Source organism: Helianthus annuus, chromosome 10, assembly GCF_002127325.2.
Source record: "Helianthus annuus cultivar XRQ/B chromosome 10, HanXRQr2.0-SUNRISE, whole genome shotgun sequence".
In the NCBI taxonomy this organism is placed as follows: Eukaryota; Viridiplantae; Streptophyta; class Magnoliopsida; order Asterales; family Asteraceae; genus Helianthus; species Helianthus annuus.
In genome coordinates, this window is record NC_035442.2 from 21,201,139 (window position 1) to 21,224,415 (window position 23,277).

General features: G+C 37.0%; 1 protein-coding gene and 1 long non-coding RNA gene across 3 annotated transcripts; both read left to right on the plus strand.

Annotated features, from left to right (window-relative positions):
* Positions 1-8,398: 8,398 nt before the first annotated feature.
* Positions 8,399-9,799, plus strand: LOC110884158 (protein VAPYRIN-LIKE). The gene has a single exon (XM_022131839.2). The coding sequence runs from the start codon at positions 8,399-8,401 to the stop codon at positions 9,797-9,799; it is 1,401 nt and encodes a 466-aa protein (XP_021987531.1).
* Positions 9,800-11,980: 2,181 nt separating this feature from the next.
* LOC110884157 lies at positions 11,981-14,248 on the plus strand. Of its 2 annotated transcripts, none has more exons than XR_002560964.2 (5): positions 11,981-12,362; positions 12,452-12,521; positions 13,384-13,466; positions 13,556-13,653; positions 13,887-14,248. It is a non-coding gene; the product is annotated as an uncharacterized LOC110884157 (long non-coding RNA). The 2 variants fall into 2 exon arrangements; XR_004869494.1 differs by having other exon boundaries at positions 13,391-13,466.
* The last annotated feature ends 9,029 nt before the right edge of the window (positions 14,249-23,277 follow it).

Here is a 23,277-nt window from a genome sequence, read left to right on the forward strand (position 1 = left end):
TATTTAAACCTTTTTTCCCATCCATTCTTGCTCACTCTTTGATAACTCTCATCTATAAACCCTTGATACCAATCATTAAATCTCTCAAAATAATAGTTTTCTTGTTCATCGAATACCATTGCCATTTTTCAAATAATCCCGATAAATCTTTGTTGTTCACAAAAACGAAATCGGTACTGTCCAAACAAGCGAAATCAGTCGAGTCCAAATAAGCGAAACCTTGTAATGGACGATTAAGCGAAATCACTTATGTTCAAACAAGCGAAACTAGTGTTTGCACCAACAAGCGAAACCTTAACAAGTCCTTTGAAGTTGAACCTTTCAAGCGGAACTCTAAATTGTCACTTGAAACGGAACTCCACAAGCGAAACCACTAAAAATTGCACTTGAAGCGGAACCTTTCAAGCGAAACCTTGGTGATTTAGAAGCGAAACCTCACTTAAGTTGACACAAAAGCGGAACTATGTGACCTTTGAAGCGAAACTACCTGATTATGGTGTCACAGAAGCGGAACTAGGTGGTCATAGAAGCGAAACTACCTGCTGTCCGAATAAGCGGAACCTAATCCGAAGGTAATTTGACCCATTTTTAATCCGTAATTTGGTCCGAAATTTTCAAGGATTTGTTAATGTCCAATAACACACTGCCTGTGCAAATTTGATCCAATTTTGACCGGTAAAACTCCCTGAACTGATGAAAGAAGGTGTAGAAATCAGAATTTTTGAGCGAAAACTAACTAAACGGTAAGAACTCTTCCTCCTGAGCTCTGATACCACATGTAGGATCGTTAGACGACCTGATGAGTCGATCAGAAGAGTGAAAACTAACTAAACGGTAAGAACTCTTCCTCCTGAGCTCTGATACCACATGTAGGATCGTTAGACGACCTGATGAGTCGATCAGAAGAGTGCTCAGACTGAAACAGAGGCGGAATTCATTGTTACAGTCTTTATTTAGCTTGATTTCACTAATTTGTCTCTGATTATTGCTCTTTATAACAAGTTACAAGCTCTGGAGACGATTTGGCAGGGCTTCGCCGTACCATACAAGACCACAACACTGACTACTTGGTTTCGCTTATGTGACCCTATTTATAGGGTGAAGATTTCGCTTCAATGTACATGTCGTACAAGCGAAACCTCCAAGTGACATACAAGCGGAATCATATAATGACATTCAAGTGGAATGTCACACCCCCAAAAATCCACCCGCGGAGTACCACCGCTTGGGAGCGTGACTGACCAGGATCAAGCCATCAATCATATCAAACATAGTATTTAATAATAAAAGTAATCAATGTAAATCATCATGACATGATTGATGTTCCAAAACCAAACATCGTTTAAATAGCGGAAGCATAGTAATGTAAACTCAAAATAGTTATAAGTTCAGAATAAGTTCATGATCCGTATCCCACAACGCCCTGCTCCTCCCTGTGCAAGCTCCATAATGTACCTAAGGTCCTGCAAGGCATGCAGCAAATAATCAACAAACTAGTTGAGCGAGTTCACAGAGAGTAAATTCATAACATAGTGCATAAGTATAACTAGTGGGGGCTTCCCATACTAGTGTGTACTAAAGGTGGGGGCTTCCCAAACCTTGTGTTCATATCACTGGTGGGGGCTTCCCATGTTTATCCTGGCTAATGAGGGCTTCTCATTAACGGTACTTACTAGACTAACTTCCGACCATGTGTTCTTCTTTACCGAGAACAGGAAAACGTACAGGGTCACGTAGGCTTTACGTGACGTGCCCTTCCCCGAGGACATGGTACGCGTGGGGGCTACGTAGGCTTTACGCAGCGTGGCCTTCCGATCCGGAAGCCAGTAGATGGTATTGGGTTACGTAGGCTTTACGTAACGTGTCCTCCCGACCCGGGAGACAAATGGCAAACATACTGGGTTACGTAGGCTTTACGTAACGTGTCCTGACTAACCTGAGGACGATGGTCTATAGTCTAGAGTATGCGTAAGTACGAGTAATCCTTTTCCAACATATCCAACCCCAATTCCCAACCCGGGAATCCCATGCCTTGGCTGTGTGAACTCACCTTGGTTTGCTCGGCAGATACACAAAGAGTACGGGTAGCAAGTAAATGGTCAACCACGTCCTATCATGGTTATTATACAAGTCAGGTTTTGACCTCAAATTATGCACGTATAAGTCATGGTATACACTCATGCACGTAAACAGTCAACATGTCGTAAACACCACTTGTGTGATTCAAATATCTAAGCCCGAATGATAAACAGCCCAAATAACATATCGGCCCAACAGATAAGCAGTCCAATAACATAACAGTCATAAGATTGGGCCCGTGACAGTGTAGGCCCAAAACAGTGTTTGTGCATAGCCGGTCTCGAGTCGCAACGGGGATCTCGAGTCGCAACCGGGGGTTACGAGTCACAGCAGGGGATTACGAGTCGCAACAGGAGATTGCGAGTCGCAATGGTGATCTCGGTTCGTCATGGTCCGGTTACGAGTCGCAACGGGACTCGCAACCATGGTCTCGGCTTGTGCTGTTGTGGTCTCGAGTCGAGACTGTGAGGTTTCGACTCGCAATCTGAGTCGCAACCGTGTGTGTAACTGGTTTCCATAATTCCTGTAACAATCATCCCGTGATTCAAGCTAACACTTAGGCAGTTTCGGAAACAGATCAAATCAACGTTTATTCATCATTCAATCATATTCATAACACCTTCAAAATCATCATCATTAGCATGTTCATAACAGCATCAAAACAAATAATCGGATTATCAAACAACTCTAAACCGAATCCTAATCGTATCATCATCCTAGCATGCACCCTAATTCTTTAATCACAGCCGGTTATCAACAACATCCGGACCGATTCAATTCGATGATCATACAGCCGGTTCACAATCATAATAACTATTATCATAAGCAACGTGTTAACAAGAATCCTTCGGGTATCAAGCAATTATCAACATACAAACAATAACACACAACCAATAACATAATCACTAACCGGATTTAAGAAGGAAAAGAGGGTGATTCCGAGTAGGGGTGTTCTTGCCGTCGGGTTCCAAGTGACCGAGAGAGAGAAAGAGTCTAGGGTTGTGTGTGTGTGGTGGTGTTTGTAACAAATGAGAAAATAACCAAGTCCCTAAGGTGTTTACTCGGTTTAGAGGGGTGGGCCGGCCCTTACATGGGCTGCCCTATAGTTCGTTTACAAGGTGCGGCCCAAATGGGCTTGTGTGACCGGTTAGCCTTTTGCGATCGGGTGTTGGCGTGTGGTTTGGGCTCGTGCAACACATAATATACATTCACACATAATGCACATAAACATCATAACATTCATTAGCATCAAAGCTTGTAAAATCATAACACGTTCACGTACGTTACACAACGATAGGTCTAAAGTTCGAGTTGTCACATGGAACCTCTACCTATGTCACTATAAGCGAAACCTCTATACTAAACACCTACAATCTCCTGTTTTCCCGTACAATGAGCCCTAATATAACATTCTAAGACTAAGACTCGATCCTAGACGAAATCAACAGATGTAGTGCACCAACAATATAAGGTGGAAATTGTGGTAGTTGGGGATAGGGTTCCTGCATTAAGTTTTGGAATTGCCAATCGTTCGTCCACCACTGCTCCATGGGGTCTGGTATCGGTGCAGGGATACTCGGGATTTCTTCTGGATTAAATACTGGTATTGGTTGGGGATTGATCGGTATAGGTTCGGGATAGAAAGGTATTGGTTTTAATATTTGATCTGGGTTAAAGTTTACTCTACTCTAAATCTATTTCTATTTATAATAATATGATTTTATATTGAGGGGGTTAAGCTATTCTACAAAGTAGTATAAAAATAAAATGTGTAAGAAGCCACATATTGAGGGGGTTGAGTTATTCTACAAAGTAGTATAAGAGTAAAACGTGTAAGAAGCCACTATATAGTGACAAGTGTCCCAAAAGAAATCAAGTGGGAAGGGTAATTTTGTCAAAGAGAATAAAAAGATTATGCACAAATAAGTCACATGTTATTTCTCCCTATTTTTTTAAACGTCTATAACTTTTTTATACGTCATTTGTTTTTCAAAAAAATTATACCATAAAATCGAGCGTCTTTTTATCTGTAATATGAGTACCATATTGTTATATTTAAAAAAAATTCGAAAACCAGTTGCGTATTACACTGTGGACATAACGTAAAACACAATGAGAAAACCCAGTTGCGTATTACACAATGGATATAACATAAAACACAATGAGTATCAAACTAAAAACACAATGGAAAGTAGACCAAAAACACAATCGATGACAACAGATAAAAGACACAATGGACATGACGTAAAACACAATGAGTATTAAACTAAAAAAACACAATGGAAAGTAGAATAAAAACACAAATCATGAGAGCAAATAAAAGACACAATGGACAACAGACTAAAACACAATACACAACAAACTAATACACAATGAACAACAGATTAAAACACAATGGATAGCAGAATAAACACAATGACCAAAACCTATAACACAATGTATAGAGTACCCAAATATAACATCATCTTCGTGGTGTCATACATTGTGTTATTGGTTCTGATAAAAATGCAATGAACAGAACTCAAATTAACATTGTATTAAAAGTTTTGGATATAATATAATATATAGAAACCTTGATAAAAAATGTTACAACCAAAACTCAGTTGAAAGACACAATGGTCACAAACCTTTAAAACAATACAAAAAAAACCCGGTAAAAGTGAACTTTTTTATTTTATTTTTATATAGTAATATCATACTTATATTAAAGATAAAAAACGCTCTTTATTATGGTGAAATTTTTTTAAAAACTTGTAAGACCCTAACACGTTTTAATCGAAAAGACGCAGCGGAAAATATGAACCATAAAATTTCTTTCTTTATATACGTTCTAAGATGTTTGAAAACCATTTAATATGACTCTTTTACATGAATTACATCCTTACTTCTTATTAAATACACCAAGTGCTACATACTTTTTCAACTAAGCAACCATACTCTCGTACAATCCACGTTTGGGCTTGATCTTTAACCGCTTACACCTCATGATGATGATGTTCCATGTAATCTACAGTCACCGTACACATCCACATCGTTAGTAATTGGTGACAACGAACATAATCTAAAACATATATAATTTAAAGGACATGACACATTCTTCCAGCGTGTGATAATCCATTCGATTATCCTTCTGAATTCAATCATTGCACCTCGGCAACGAACCTTTAAAGGCCAACAATAACTTCCCTACACCTTCATTCCATTCTCGAAAGTAACATGATTAGTACCATTAATACTCGTACGTATTATAAGCCACGTGCACATATTTACAAGTCCCATTTAGTCATATATATTAAATTCCAATATGTGCGTACATAGTGTTCTATCCAACTTTACCTACATCTTACAATCTAACACATTCAAGATACAATTCCTAGCCACAACATTCAAACATAAAATCCCGCACATACAAACCTACGTACGTATTCATTATTAACCATGCGCGTCTATAGTTTCCTGCTACCAACACTTTACCAAAGAGTGCACGTTACTGAAATGTACACCTCACTAACACGTGCACTTTACTAAACTAGTGCACACTTTACTAAAGTGGTGCACACTTTACCGAACTAGGGAACTTTACTGAGATAGTGCACATTTTGCTGAAATAGTGCACACTTTACTGAACTAGTACACTTTATTGAACTAGTGCACACTTTACAGAAGCTGTGAACACTTTATTGAAATAGTACACACTTTATTGAAGTAGTGCATGCTTTACTGAACTAGTGCGCTTTACTGAAATAGTGCACATTTTACTGAAATAGTGCACTTTAATGAAATAGTGCATGCTTTACTGAACTAGTGCACTTTACTGAAATAGTGCACATTTTACTGAAGTTGCACACTTTACTGATATAGTGCACATTTTATTGAAGTAGTGCATACTTTACTAAACTAGTGCACTTTACTGAAATAGTGCACATTTTACTGAAATAGTGCACACTTTACTAAACTAGTGCACTTTATTAAACTAGTGCAATGACTGAACTAGTGCACACTTTACAAAAGTGTGCACTTTGCTTTTCAATCATGACTAAACTACATATGGTCCAATACGACCTCACTTACCTTGATCCCACCATTACTTACCACCATTTTTATGATTCCCATTCTCCTTACTTTCAAGACTTCGTTACTTAATAAGAAATTAAGTTCAGGAATCACTTACCTTAAGTGTCCGTGTCCGTGCTTGCTTCCTGGCCTCCTCTTGACCCGTTAGCATTGTGATCGAGTCCATGACAATGTAATTTCTTAACCTTTCATGCCATCATACCCACAACATTGTTAGTATGTAAGTTCATTCGCACTAACATTTAGTTCTAACCCAAAGGTTTCTTTGACTTTCATTAGTCAATTACTAACATGCATAAGACTTGCATAAACAATCGTATCATTCCAAATTCACGCGATTTCATTCATCATCATGTGCAACATATAATTTATGTAACCTGTATCACATGATTTCTCTATTCTTACAATTGCGTCCAATAGCCTAACCATGCTATTCATACATTGTTGACTTTCAGAAAGTCAAATGTTCCACTTACACACTTTCGACTTATGAACATGAACCTATCTTAATATAGTCGATCATACTAATGACACCATTTGCACTTCATACACATGTTGTAGGACACATACAACCTCATGATCAGTTAATTACATACACACACATATATAATCAATTCAACACATGCTAATGCTTTCATGATCCTACAAATGTCAACCGCATTCAAAGTTAGCAAATTAACATAAACTCAACATCACCCTTTACTTGTAAGATCACAAGTTATACCTTTTGTACACATTAATTTCTAGATTACCATTAAGCAACTAGTCCAACACATGATGTGCACCACCATTCAAGCATATAGTGCAAGCCACTAGTGCTTACTTCTACCAAATCATGAAATCAGACAAAACCTTCATATGGATTAAATCAAACACACAATTTTACTAACAATTACATTGTTATCACATTCTATACCTATTTACCAAGTTCTTGCATACACTTCACCTTCTAAGCATAATGTACAAGTATTTCATGCTTTACTTCCTACTTCTTGTTTTCATTGATCAACACAACTAAACATAAAGTAAATTTTATACCATACTCGACCTAACTAACAAGTATCCATCACATACTACATGATACATTAAATTTGCACAAGAATTGGACATGGGTGATTCACCCATATCAGCATCCTTACTACTACAAGTGGGTTTCACCATAAAACATCACATTACATCAAAATCTTGCATAATGCATGTTTCATATGGTGATTCTAACACATATATCATGCTTAATTTCATACTAATTCGTGGATTGATGATAAACCCACTTCATACAAAATCACCAAATTAAAATCTACAACTTACCATGTGTTTGTTAAGGTTGGATGATGTTAATTCTTCATTCATGCATGATTTGTCTTCAACTTTCACCATCAATTTCTTGGATTTAACCTTGTTTAAGAGCCCCCTCTTTCCCACTTATGTGACACACACAAAAACACACACATAAGTTCCTGAGCATTCTATTTAGTTGCAAACTTCAATCCAAATCTCCACCTTTAGTCCCTCTAGTTTGCCATCTTATCCCATTTACCTCAAACCTTATTCCCTACTATTAGACTTATAGTTTTAACTAAGTCAAATAACTTAGTTATCACTTTTCATTCCATAACACACGAAACCATACTAGTGAGTAAAACATTCGAGTTTTGGGGTGTTACAAAACAAATATCGTATGAAAAGTTATGGACGTTTTAAATTTGATGGGGAAATTGCCATGTGCCTTGCCTATGAAGAGGGAGTCAATATATGTAGGATTCCTTTTATGTCATTCTATTATTTTTTTTTTCTTAAAACTAATATCAACACTTCAAATCTAAGATCAGTAGACTAGAATCCTTGTTACCCTTCTTATTTATATTGTACTTTGTATTTGATCTTAATTCTATATTGAGCTATCAATAAGCAAAAAGCAAAAATGAAAATTTACTCTACTCTAAATCTATTACTATTTATAATAATATGATTTTATATTGAGGTATCAATAAGCAGCCTATATGTTGGGCAAGGTCAAACATAAAGATTCCGATGCTGCTCAATTAGATGCCATTCAAAATGGTCCCATAATCAAAAATTATATTTAACACATTTTAATCAATATTATTACCGTGTTGGTAGGGTCAAACACTCAACCAAGTCTTGATTACATCATGTTCCGTACTACTTTTTTAACTTCTTAGATCCAAACCACTCCATATATATACACACAATACCAATATTCAATCAGACCTAACCACAAACCATGGACCGGTTGGTCAAGTCACATGTAACAGAACTTAACATTGTGTTCAAACCAGACCACAAATGTTGCACAACTTTTGAGTTGACCAACTTGATGCACACCTTGCCTGTTGCTGTTTTTCTTGATACAACTAACCCGTCTCTCCTTTCGTTTGCGCACCCGATTTCGGTTATTCCACCGTTAGGGACTTCGTCTTTCACCCTCCGGTGTCAACCGTCTCATCAACCGCCATTTCTCGCCCATGCGCCCAATGTTATTGTTCGGTCATCAATGGTACTCACAGGGAAAACGGATCACGAGAGCCTATGTGTCATGTTTTCCAAACCGGGCCCGCGTGTTTTTAAAGATGCTACGATTCCCGTATCTTTTGTCGGGCCACAAGTGGTCGATTTTCTTCTCTCGACGCCTCGCTATGCCAAAACCGTTGACATCCCGTTAATTCTAGCGAAATCGGTCCGGTTTTGTAGCGAGTTTGATCTTAACTCTTTGCTAAAGTCAGCTGCCATGTTTGGGAATTATTACTTTGTTACATTTTTTATAAATAATAACGCGGATGTAAATAAGCGGGACGCGAACGGAAGTTCGGTGATGTCGTCGGCGATCAGGTCGGGAAATGTGGATGTGGTTCGGGCTATAGTCGAGTCGGGTTTTGTGATTGACCATAAGGTTGACCGGTTTTTACACGAAGCGGCTACGGTGAACGGGGTAGATATAATGGAAGTGTTGTGTATGAGTTATTTAGATCTAGATATAAACTCGGTAGATTCACGAGGCCAAACGCCTCTACATATATGCGCATATCGCGGTCACTTGGAAGCGCTTGAGTTTCTAATTACATTAGGGAGTGACCCTGATGTTGTGGATAATAACGGGTGGACCCCGCTTCATTGCGCGTCAAGTGAAGGACATGTGAAGGTTGTCGAGTTTTTGCTAAACTCGTGTACTTACGTGAAGTACGCATTGACCAAAGAGGGAAAGTCCGCTATAGCGCTTGCATATGAAAATGATCATAGGGATTTATATGATATGTTGTATCTAGGAGACGTCTTGCATAAAGCGGCGACGATAAATGATGTTAACGGGCTCGAGAAATGCTTAGTCGAAGGTGCGAATGTGAATGGGAAAGACCAAAATGGGTGGACTGCTTTACATAGAGCGGCTTTTAAGGGTCGGGTTGAAAGTGTGGAACTTTTGCTAGATCACGGTGCACGTGTTGATCTAGTGGATAACACTGGGTTCACGGCTCTGCATCGAGCCGTGGAGGCAGGCCACAATGAAGTGGCCGTGCTGCTACTGGCTCGAGGAGCTAGGGCTAACTTGAAGTCTCTTATTGATCATAAAGGTCATGATTTAGATTGTTTTAATAAGCATCATTCACCCATGGCTTCTCTTATTTGGTAAAGGGATTTTCAGTCAATAATGTAATCTAGAATTGATATCTTTGTATGTAGATTGTAGAGTAAATAATCAGAGACATAATCTTGAGTGTAGAAAATAAAAATTAAAAAGGCGAATATAGTTTCGATTCACTTTAATTCGAGTTTGGTTGTTTATGTAACATAGTTATCAAAGTTTGACATGAGCCGATGAAAACCTCTAAGAAAGGCAAGAAAGTGTTTTACTTTATCTTAGTTGTTACGTGTTGGGCCTTATGGAAAGTCCGGAATAATCTTATTTTTTAACTACAAAAAGCCGGGGGTTGTTGCCGTCTTGGAGGAAGTTAAAACTATTGGTTTTCTTTGGCTAAAAAAATCGGGCGGTTTGGATTAGGCGTCTTGCAGTGGTTTTGATTTCTTGTAATTGTTCTTTTTGTTCTCTGCTTGTCTTTCTTTTGTGGTCCTTGTGTAGTTGCTTGCTTCTCTAGCGTTTTGCTAGCCGGGCCGTTCTAATGAAATTTCGCCTTTTAAAAAAAACTACTAACTACTTTTTTTTTTGGAAACCTAGTCATTACATCAACATTGTAACAATGTTTTCAGAGCCAGAACAGTTGCATTACTGGCAGTGGCGGAACTAGCTCAAAAAGTTAGGGGTATCCTAATATTTTCTTTAGGATCAAGGGTATTCTTTATATAACAGAAACGGAATTGAGAGTTATTTTTACACTATGAAAATGGAGTTAAAGGTAACTTTACACTACGGAGACGGGGTTGAAGGGTAGCCTGTGCTACCCCTATTAACACTATAAGTCCGCCACTGATTACTGGTTCATTAGCCAGGATGCTTGGACTAGTCAAACCATAACTGAAAATTGGATAATATCATAATCAACTTAAAAATATACTAAATAAAAACATCTAAAAAATAAAGAATTTTCCTTCCAAAACTACTACATCATTTTCTAATTTTTCAAAATATTCAAGAACATTTTTTGATTTTACTACATAAGAGTTTCAAAAGCCAATGGCGGTATATGAAATAAGTAAATAATAATGATTATAAAGTAAATAAATAAACTTAAAGCAAAGCCCCCAACAAATAAAGATGCCAATACTGTTAGGGTGAACGGGGTGCTCCCCACGTGGGGAGTATTCCCCACTTAGCCACAACCAATCAGGTTATTTCATGTCAACTCCCCTCTTAAGTTCCCATTTTGCACTCAAACGTTGGCATCACTCCCCTCACACAATTATTTTTTTATAAAAAAAGAAGAAAAAAATATGATTGGTGGAAAAAGGGTGGACCCACATTAACAACCAATCACCGTCTCTCTCTCTCTCCTCTCTCTCAATCGGTGAGCACACACCGAGCTAAACACAAACCGCGCGGGGAAAGTTTGTTGATGGTGGTGTACCCGCACGGTGAGCACACTCCCCGCATGGGGTCACCGAAGGTGTCCCGTGCACCCTTATGTTTGTATGCATTTTTCCTATGAAATAACTCACATTTATTTATTTCCTTTATTTTCTCTTCTTTATTCTCCTTTCTTCATTCTCTTCACCACCACCACCACAAGCTAGCATGCCACTCCATATCCGTTATTGTTGTCGTATACCAAAAGAATAAAAAAATTTCATGGGTGCGGACGATCCCTATCTTGACCCCTTAGGTCTGTCCCGACATGTTTGGTAAGTCATGTACACAAATGTGTTAAACATGTCGTGTAATTCGTGTTATTAAACTACATATATTGTGTTAAACAAAGCTAGTCTTTAATGTCATTGAACACGCAATATTTAATTGTGTTAAATGTGTCAGGTAACCCACTAAGTAAACATAACCATGTTAGTTTTTAATAAAATAATATGTTTATTTATATGTGTCGAGTTCAGGTTCAACATTTGTGTTAACCTGTCAAGTAAAGCACAACTAGTTTAACAAACCCGATACGACATTACAATGTGAATGCAAGTAAATAGTGTGAACCTATAAAACTTTCTTTTCCCCTTTTCACACACACATACATATATAAATTATTGTAATTTTATTATCATTTTTAAATGTTATTATTTTTTTAATCATGTGTTAAACTTAAAATAATTATTATTAATATTAATATATGATAAAAATTAATATTAATATATGATAAAAATTAAAGTGAATGAACAGTAAATGAGCCCATTTATGTAATTTCATTTTATAACCTATTTTAAAAGTCGACAACAGGAAGAACACGGTCAGCCAAAAATCCGCCGGAGCCGGAGATGTGTAGAGAGAGAAAGATGTGTGGAGAGAGCGCGCGCGCAGAGAGAGCTACAGGGGCTGATGACGATGGAGAGGCAGATGACGATGGTTCCGCCCGGTGTTACAACCTGCTCGTCGTCGTCAACAACACTCGACGACGACGTTTTGATCTGGCCGTAGTCTTTGGTGGTGCGGAGTAGGGTTTATGACGGCAAGATTGTTGCAATCTTTGGTGGCGGCGAACATGGTTTGTGACGGAGATCGACGACGTCTGTTAGATTGGATGCTGCCATAGCTCTGCCAATGACAGTGGTCAAGCGGTTAGGGTTTCGATCAACTTTTGGTAATCCCTTTTCTATTGTATGTCCGCTATTTAGTTAGATCGGCTGCCCTGAACCTTAATCCGACGATTAATGTTGATCTGATGAGTAGGTAACGTCCGTAGAGGCTCTAGCGAAGATTCCAGTGAGGTGAACAGGCCAGGGAAGATTCCGGTTAACGGGTAAGCTCACAACACTCACAATTTTTTTTTTTTTTTTGTAAATAATGATCACACAGTTAACTTCGTTTGTCACAAAGATTATATGTCAACTAGAATGTGTGCCAAAGCTTTTAATGTTGATTCTACTTCATACAATTAAAATTTTATTCATATGTAAAAGGCATTGGCACAACTCTAACAACGACAAAGTTTATGTGTGCTTAATTGACTCATTTACTGGGTAAGATTTAAATGCTTATGTTTCTTTTTAAGGTCGCACACCAAGTGTTTGTGACGTTGCCTAAGTGAATAGACCCAAACGTTGGTTAATTGGTAGTATGTGTATTTTGTACAGATGGTCAAGCATTGGCCTATGACTGGCCTATGACCATGTTTAAGGAATTCCCAACTGTGTTTCTGAATATATGCAGTGGCTATGATTTTGAATGTGAATAACTGAATAAAGCATGCTTCTTAGATTAGCTAACATCAGATTTATAATCATAGTTATAATTTTCAGGTGTTAATCTCATAGTAATTGAAACAAGAAATTCGACATGTGGGTTTGTTTCATGCGAGTTTTGAACTCGATTAATGCCGAGGTTCATTCCAGTTTAAATATTTGACACAAGCTTCTTTTTTATATGTATATTGGGTTAGAATTTTACATCGTAATCAGATCATGAAGACTCATGAAGACTCATGAAGACTGTGAAGTTTGAACTTAATGTTTAGAAGCCTTTTTTTGTAGGCTTGATAGATAGCCCTGGCTTAAAGTTTTTGTTATGCACTTATGCTTTATTCTTTCCTATCAAATATGACAGAAGACATATGCATTTAGTATTTTTATTATTCACTAATGCTTTTTTCTTTTCTTTTTAAGTTTATAGATAGAAAGTGACTAAGTCGACAAGTCCAAATTGTGGACTGTTTGCAATATGAGTAAAAGAATCCTATTAAATCAAAGTAATCACACTTACATATACCTTCAATTCTTTTTTATTAAAATTTGGTTTTATACATATTTGGCATTCTAACCGACCATTCTATTTTAGGTGCATAAACATGAGCTATGATGTATATGGCTAAAAAGAGAAGAGACGGTCTACAAGGTTACAATGGTGTAAGGACCAAAAACGACGGAGCCCACGATGTAAGTTTCTCGATTTTTACAAGTAGCTAGCATAGTGTTATGATTAGGAGAGCTATTACTACAAATATTCAAACTTTCGAAATAGAACTATTTATTAGGTATTTTGTGTGATTTGACCCGTTCAGCCTGTTCTTATTATAGCTAAGTTTTATTTACTCATTGGACCAATTGGTGTCAAAAGTATAAAGCAAGTTGAACCATTTGAATTTCATGAATTTTAAAAACATATACAGGCTTTGTACCGAAGCGAAAACCCCGACAAACAAGAAACAACACCACCAGACAACGTTCTCGAGGACGACATGCTGGCGCTTTTACTCAAACAATCATCAGGATTCAAGGACGTCAGAATGATCCATGCAAAACTGGGTATCACTTTTGTTGAGTTTGATGAGAAAAAAATAACTTTCGAGTTTGATGAGAAAAAAATAACTTTCTATTGCAATGCAATCCCCGCAAGGCTCAAGATCACCCCTCAAAAATGTTATTTACAAAAAAATTGATGAAAATAGTACTGTGTAGTGATAAAGATGCATAATGATGTTTTTGTGAATGTGTGGTTAATTTAAAAAGAGAAGATATAGTATTTTGGTTGTTCCGGGCATTATAAACCTAAGATAGGTAATGCCTCATTACACGATCTTATGTTGACTTGCAATTTGTAGGTTGTTTTGGGTCATTTCAAAACTAGATGTTATTTGATGGTTTGACCATGAAATGCAATTGTTATCAATGAGTGGGAGTAAAATCCCTCTTAACATATTTTGCTTTAAACTCGGTTCCCTTTTCAAAAAGACAACCCTCATTTCTCCCCCCTCGGATAGATAAGGCAAACCTTTGGGTAACCTAATGGCAAAAGGTGATCCCATACTCCCGCGATCAGAGACCACTGGTGGCCCAAGCCTGCTATCCTTAGTTTCGAGGAAAATTCGTCGCTCAAAGGCCCACTACGGTAAAATCTGGTCGGGATCCGATTTGAACTTGAGACCTGTAGCCTTCAACCCTGAATCTTCACTTTCCCTCCAATGTCAATTGAGCTACAACTCATTAAAACGCACATGTTATCAAACCAAGAACGATTCGGTTTAGCGCGCCGCAACGCGCGCACGATATAAACCTAGTTAACAAGAAAAGCAATGTTCTCAAAATTTTTGACGAGATCCAACTATTTGGCAGCCCATTGTCAAGTTTATACAATTTGTTTATCTGGCCCAATTGTTAGCCATAATGGGCTTCAACTCGCCATCTTCTAAACCCGGTTTAACCCAGTGCAATTTTTTTCATTCCACTGTTTGTTTGTTGAAAAGTAGAAATCCCTAGCGCGTTGTAGCGAGAATTAAATCAGTACCGATTCGGTTTATTACGGTATCAGAACAGTACCCTTACTTAGTATAGCAACCAAGAAAGAAAATACAAAAAAGAGTAAACTTCCGTTTTGCTCCCTGTGGTTTGGTCATTTTAACGGTTTTGCTCCAATAGTTTAAAAATAGCCATTTTCCTCCCTGATTTTTCTAACTTATCTTCATTTTGCTCCCAGCCTCTAACTCCATCAGGGAGGAAACTGGCGACAAACTCGAAAGATTAGGGAGCAAATTGGCGACAAACTCGAAAGATCAGGGAGGAAAATGGCTATTTTTAAACTATTGGAGCAAAACCGTTAAAATGACAAAACCACAGGGAGCAAAACGGAAGTTTACTCTACAAAAAATAAAGTCATGATACCCCAAAAGATATCAACACGTGTTTTATATTGATTGCGATGTTCACACATAATTGGTTTAACTCCGTTCTCAAGATTGTTTGGTCGGGACTGGAACGAAGTTTATGCCGGAAACCTTAAAAGCGAATATTGGTACCAATACTGAAGTTTGGGATCGGAATGAAGTTTATACTGGGAACCATAAAAACAAATATTGGCACCGCTATCGAAGTTGTACAGTCGTTATCTTCGTCACAAGACAAAACACGTTTTGGCAATACTACAATTATATTTTTGGGTTTTCTCTCTTGAGCACGTCGAAACCGACTGAGTTTCCAACCACTTAAGACTTTTTTTAAACTAAAATCAACCTACCTGATATTTTTATGTTTTTTGTTGTCCTTTTGAATTAAACTTTACATTACATGTTTATGAGAGATATCAACAAATGAAAAGGTTAGAATCGTCCAAGTTTTTTTTTTTTCAAAAGGATATAGAATCGTCCAAGTGTCTTCTATTATATTAAAGTTTAGTAATCAGAAATTTAAAAAATAAAAATCAGCATGGCAATTTAATGAAGTTTGGAGGTGGAAATTTTTCATTGGATGAGTAGTTTATGATTTATGATTTCATTCTATGTGCTGAAGTGGGGAATTCGAAGGAAACAATGTCAAATACTCAAAATACACAAACATCACTAGCGCAGACCGTGATGTTTGATATATCTATCTCTTATACTAAAGCAAAATAGTGTTGACTATTTGACTTTGATGTGGCTATTCTTTTTGGCCAAAGAATTGTGTTTTTAGGCGTCATTCTCCTTCTCTCTCTATTTTCCTTCAATTTTCTTGGCCGCCTCTTTCTTTATTCAATGTGTCTTTGGATTATATATGGTAGGTGAAAACTTAACCAATTATCGGAAGTTTTTTTAGGAAATTATGGAACCGTTTCCAATTCTACGGCCTATATACAAATTATTATTGCTTTTAATCGGATCTTTCAAACGACGACTGAAGAAGTCTGCTCTGTTTTATCTTCATCATCAGACTTCGAAATTCAAGCATCGGTAAGTTGGATTCCACCCCTGTATTTGATTTTTTTTGTTGCTATTAGAAAACCCTAATTTTGTTGTATGATTTCTATAATGTTGTTGATGTCAACGGATCCGCTAATTGTTTTTGATATGCGGATTTAACCCGTTTATTGTTGTAATTTGTGTGTTTATTGAAGTTGCTAATTCTTTATCAAGAGTTTTGCATTGAACGGTAACTTGGATTCCACCTCTGTATGTGATTTTTTTACTTGCTATTAGAAAACCCTAACTTTGTTGTATGATTTCTATGTTGTTGTTGATGTCAACTGATCCGTTAATTCTTTATGTATTAGTTTTTATGGTTTCTTGATTTTAAATAATGTTGAGTTTGTGGGTTTTATTTTTCGTTGGTCTTTCAAATAATTTTGTTTCGATTTTTCAGCCATGTGTACTTTTTGTCTAGAAAACTCAGAGATATTTGACGAATGACGCAACATCTTTATCAGGTGATAGAATTTTCATTTTACCGGGCCTTTCCATGATTTTTTTCTGTTTGATATGGTAAGAGCAGAGTTATTTGTTTTCCACGACATATTAAGTCTAATGGAGGAATGACTGAACTCTAACGACTTCTAGATGCTCATGTTCCGGTCATGATTCAACTTCAAATTTTAAATTTTTACAGATGCAAAGTGGCAAGATATCTCAAGGCAACACTTGTGACTTCAGACATTAGTGGAAGTCAACATGAACCTGGTGATTGGAGGTTAGTACCACCAAAACCTTTAGTGCTTTAAAATAGAGTTTTTTTTTTTAATATTTGGTTTATATAACCTACTTTTAAACAAAAGATTGATTGTCACACTCTAAGATTATCTAATAACCAGTTTGGTGATAATTTAACACTAAAAATATGTTACTTGCAGGAACTTTGGAGATATTCAATGGGATGTTTAGCCATGTTTGGAACACTTGAGCTACAACCAGAGGTTCGGGAAGTGGTTAACTCAATTTTGGTTTTGTATTTAAAATGTTGGTATCATATTTATTCTAAGAAGATGTTCCGGTTACATCAGGTAATTGACGCTAATATGTAATGTTCGTATTTGTAATTGGTTTAGAACTTTGTTTCAATGAAGAAATATTGTTTTTGATGATTTCATTTATGTTTAGACCGTTTCAAGATGTGAAGATCCGATACCAGCAAAAGAAGGATGTTTGGTTTTGCTACGTTTATACTTCCAGAGACTGTGAAAGAAATTTTGGCAAAGGGAAACCCACACTTCTTAAGTTGTTCATGGGCTATTGTTAAACCGTACAAAAAACGGGTAAAATACTAGATAAGTATCACACATTGTCTGTTTTGTTTTTTTTTTCATGTTCGTTTGTTAATCTATACCTCTATACTATTTAATAAATCAAAACAAATGGGGGACACATGGTAGTGAAATAAGCAATCACAATTGGGTTTTGCCGCCTAAAGTGAAGATCTGGAATACTATCATGAGTGATCTGACCCATCTGGCTTATCCCAATCCGTTTCATCGTTAAACATTCCTGTTCAAACCTTTACAAGTGTTGCCGCTCCCAAATCTGTTGTCCTCCATTGATCATCGCCTCCAGTTATAGATTTTGTTATGTTTCTTCAACACTAACAAATTTTCTTTTGAAAGTTTTTTTTATGATTTTGTTGTTCAGTGTTTCGATTAAGCTCTGTGTTCTCTCTTCTCACCATTCATCCATCCATGAATCATTGGCTCTTTTCATTTGATTTCAACAGGTATGATCGCTTCATCGGTTCCTCAGGTTAAAATTAGAAGTTTAATATTTTTTTCTGCGAATCTATTTGAAATCGTTTCATTTGTTTACCAATCTGTATATTGTTTGTAACCGTTGGTTGACCAGAGGTATATGCTGCTCGAGAGATCAATGGAATTTACATACACAAAGACAGATATCTTTAGGAGGAAGAGGAAAAAAAAGATAAATTTTCATGAACTTGCAGTTAGCATGATTGGAATTGTTATTCTCTTTATTTTTATTGAAATTTTGTGACTTTTTTTTGACAACTTAATACAGGAAATGGTTGAAAAACAGACCACATGGAACTTGATAATGAATCTAGGGGTAAGGTATAATCAAGTCAGCAAATTTTCACTATTTTTGTTTTTTTTCGGTTAAATTTGTTTTTTTATATTGGTTTTCTCACTGTGTATAGTACGAAATATGGAGCTACAGGAACTCTATAGCTTTCCGTAGTTAATCACTGCAAATTTAATTGAGAAGACAGAGGTATGTTGTGTGTATGTTTAATGTTTTCTTTATCTTTTTTAAAGCTTAGCAGTATGTTTCCATTTTCCTAACATTAAGAAGCATACCTCTTCTGCCTTTAGGTAATGCTCCAAGAAACTGAACATTCGTTGTTCGATCTTGAAGGAAAGCATAGACAATCAGATGAAACAATTAAAGAGAGGATTTCATATCTTCAACCATTTAAAATCTGATGGGTCCATTTATTACTCAATCTTTTTATAAAGGAGTTTTGTTAAATACGCTCTGTTGTAAGCTGGTGATTTATGCAAACATGTACCTTTTTATAAAATAAATTCTGCGGTTATATTTATTTTTTATTTTTACTGATTCGGTGATTGCTTGATTTTTTTCTTTTTGTGAAGCTATGTTATTAAGAAGAAGGATGAGATTGAGAGGGTTACCAAGGCCAATCGTTAAGAAGCAGATTTGACGTCAAGGTACTCGGTTTTGGTTGTTTTGTTTTGGTGTTTTTATGAAAAGTAGTTAATTATCAAACCTTTTGGCAGTTCTGTTATGGATTTGGTTTTTTATGGAAAATAATTATATTGGCTAGGAGGTTCAAGGGGAAAAAGGTTGTTTTCTTGAAGGAGCTTACATCTGAGTTGTTACAGCAATAGATCACTGGTAATTTTCTTTGTTTATTGTTTTAAGATTGTAGACACAATAAGTTTTAAGTGGTCACAAAGTAAGTCGGTTCATTTGTTGGTAAGAACAATTATGATCATATGAAGTGCATGTTTTGTTTTTTGTAATTTGCAAGTAATTGGATTGGTTTTTGTATGAGCAGACATTATGGATTTATACAAATGACCAGTTCTGCCCAAAAATGTTAGACATTGGTTTTTATGGATGAAAGTCGTCAAGGTATATAATCTGAAATTTATTTTTAGAAGAAAATGAAGAATGTGTATACAATTTTATATGTTGTATAAAAGCATTCATTAATTAATATAATGACAAAGTTTAGAAAATAAGCCTGACCCATACTGAAACATTTCAAGTTGGCTACATTTATACTTTTGACTATTTCAATTTTAATTTATAGAACTTGTGGGAATATGCAGGTGTTACTGAAAATCAGATCATTCATTAGCTATCTATTCAATTTTATGATTAATTAAAAACATATAATACAACAAAAAGCATACTATCGTTTTATATTCGACAAAGAAGAATAACAATACCATTAGTATATAATTTTTGTGTGTGTGTATATATATTCACGAAATTTTTTGGCTAATAAAATGATAAAAAGTTAGTTTTTGGTGAGAATTGTGCGAAGTGAATTTAAATGTTTGTGTTAAGCCACCCGCGAAACTCGCGGGATCTTAGACTAGTAACATAATATAATTGTTATAGCACTGTTACGATACTGGCACTCAATAAATCAATCAAAAGAGATAAATCGACTATCGTTACCGGTACCAATGTTGTTCAGACAACATGTGTTCGCTTCGGTACGATACCGACACTCACTATAGTTTATAGTACCAAAAAGATACTTTATTGTGAATAGAACTCGTTTTTCAAAGATTACAACAAAACATCATGAAATTCATAAAGACGAGTACCAGTACCAATGTTGGCAACATCTAGTGCATAATAAAATATAATATATGTGTCACACCCCAATCGATGGAGAAAATATCGAGGGGGCATAATAGATTGCTCAAATACTCCATAACACTAAATTGTGACAATAATTAAAATTCAAAATTTCCATTTCATATCATAACTTCAAATAATGCATTGTTTCAAAAGAAAATTACAACAAGTTGGGAATAGCATGACAAGCATAATGGAAAAACATAAAGTAATGTTTGGGTGCGTTTTTATGTCACACCCCCAAAATCCACCTGCGGATAACACCCGCTTTGAGGGCGTGACTGACCAGGATCCAGCCACCAATTATACTGAGCATTGAATTAATAGTAGAAATATTTAATATCCAAAGTAGTTAGCAACATCGTAGTTTAAGTTCGATAATTAGTTTAACAAAACAGCGGAAGCATAAACCAAAGTAGTTTAAAGATAGTTCTTAGTTCAAAATAATTAACCCAACACATGGGTTTGACGAACACTACACATCCCCAAGCAGCAGCTCCTGAGTCACTGGTTACCTGCAAAGCATGCAGTAAGGGGTCAACAATAATGCTGAGTGAGTTCACTAGTTGCCCAGTTTAGTTTACCAAAAACTTAAGTTGTTTAGATAAAGCATTTATAATCACGTTGTGGGGAGCTACCCCATCTGTAAGCTCACTAAACTGTAGATACCGAAACTGTTGACGGAATATAAATTCGTGCCCCGAGTCAATGTCTATCGTCATTGACCATGTTGCAAGGTCTACTAGTTCACGCCCGATCTCCCCCGGTCACGGTGTGAGGTTGTCAAACCTAATAGCGCTATCAACTAATAACCCGTTCGCCCCCGGCGATTAATCGGTACTGTAAGCAGGGACTTAAGGTGATAGAGTTTCGTTTAGCATGGATAGTTGTGATTTATAAATAGTATCCAAACGTATCTCCCCCGGAGATAGTAATTACCCATTCTGTTTTCCCCCGGAGTGATGGGTCAAAAGTATTTTTTTCCCAAAGTTGGTAGTTTGTTCGTGTCCCTCCGCGGGACGCATGCTTTTAGTGTGTGAACTCACCTTGGGTTGCTCGGCAGATTGGGTTACTTGTCAAACACGTTGGTCACCACGTCCTAACATGGTTACCGGTATAGGTCAGGTTTGGTGTACAAGCAATCACGTAAAAATCTACACATAGCTATCACGTTGCATGCATAAAAATATAGACAGTGGGTTATTGGGCCGGCCCTAGCATTTAAGCAGTCAAACAGTAACACGCAGATCAGTCAACAGGTAGCCCATATCAAGCATACTATGGCCCAATACCCAAAGTGGACAGCCCAGTCGCAACCAGATGGTCTCGAGTCGCAACCAGGAGGTCTCGGCTTGTCACGCTGTGATTGCGAGTCGCAACCGTGTGGTCTCGAGTTGTCACGTTGTGGTTGCGAGTCGCAACCGTCGTAGTCTCGAGTCGCAATCGTGTGGTTTCGAGTTGTCATGCCATGGTTGCGAGTCGCAACGGTGCGGTTGCGAGTCGTAATGCTGTCTCTTTCATGTTCACGTGTAGATTCAGATACATCAGTCCACATTGTACTATGTAATCAGGCCCAAAACAAGTAATAGCCAATAAGGTTTTACTAACATTTTTCCTAATCTGACCATTAATAAAAATAGATCAAACTTTGCCATTTTTGAAATCTTCAAACCATATTCAAACAAGTTCATCACAAGTTCATAGTTTTTCTAGGGTTTTCATGTCAACATAGCCATACATTTTGGACCGAAAAATCACATATTTCATCAAGATCAACATGTAAGAATAAAGAAACATACAATATATATATCCGAAATCTTAAGTTTAACATCATCATTGCAAGAAATAATGAAGCATAGTATGGTTGGCCATGAATACTCTTAAACTACCATTATCTAGCCATCTTTAAGCATGTTAGCAAGTATTCATACATAAGGTTTAACACACATAGTCCAACTTCACAAATCACCCAAAAATCATGTATAACACTACTAACCAAGCATTTCTAGTTCATTTAACCCACATAAATCCTATGCACATAATAACAACACTAACCGGTTGAGAAGGAGAAGGATGAGCCGAAACAAAGGAAGAAAATGAGAGGAGATGAAGTGTCCGAGTGATGATCTTGTCCGAGATTCTTGTGAGATCCGAAAGTTGGAAGAAGGTTAGGATGTAGAGGGTTTTCTAGTGAGAGAGAAATAGAAGGAGTGTGTGGATGTGTTTGGTAACTAAAGAATGAAGAATGAGGGGGAGGTTGGGTTTATATACAAGGGAGCTCGGGTTGGGCTTGGGGGTTTCGGCCCAAACGGTTTCGGCTCAAGAGGCCCACTCAAGACCGAGTGGTCCACTCGCAACCGAGTGGTTGCGAGTCATGGTCTCGAGTCGTGGTCTCGGCTCTCATATATATATATATATATATATATATATATCACACATATCATGCACAAAGATCACGTTTTCATTTAATATCATATGTATACACCAAAAATATTACAAGGTGTTCGTTCGGAAAAACCTAGAGTGTCACATTATCCCCAAGTTTTAAGAACTTTCGTCCTGAAAGTTAAGGCAGCCACTGCCAAGCTAGCGTGTTTCAACGGGGTGTCACATCATCCCCCCGTTAGTTTGGAATTTCGTCCCGAAATTCAGTTGTAGCTTCAGTGCTGGGGGTTTCGTTTGGGAACAACTGGGGATACTTAGACTTCATCTGGTCTTCCCGCTCCCAGGTAAACTCTGGGCCACGCCGTGAGTTCCAACGAACTCGCACGAGAGGTATCTGGCTACGTTTGAGGGTTTTGATCTCTCGATCCGTGATCTCAATCGGTTCCTCAGTAAAGTGTAGCTGTTCATCAATAGTGAGTTCCTTGAAAGGAATTATGAGTGTTTCATCTGACAGACACTTCTTCAGATTAGACACGTGAAAAACATTGTGCACTGCACTCAGCTCTGCAGGCAGGTTCAATCTATAAGC

Bases quoted from the DNA above. Each gene is read 5' to 3' on its own strand.
- LOC110884158 (XM_022131839.2), top strand. From the start codon at position 8,399: ATGGACCGGTTGGTCAAGTCACATGTAACAGAACTTAACATTGTGTTC.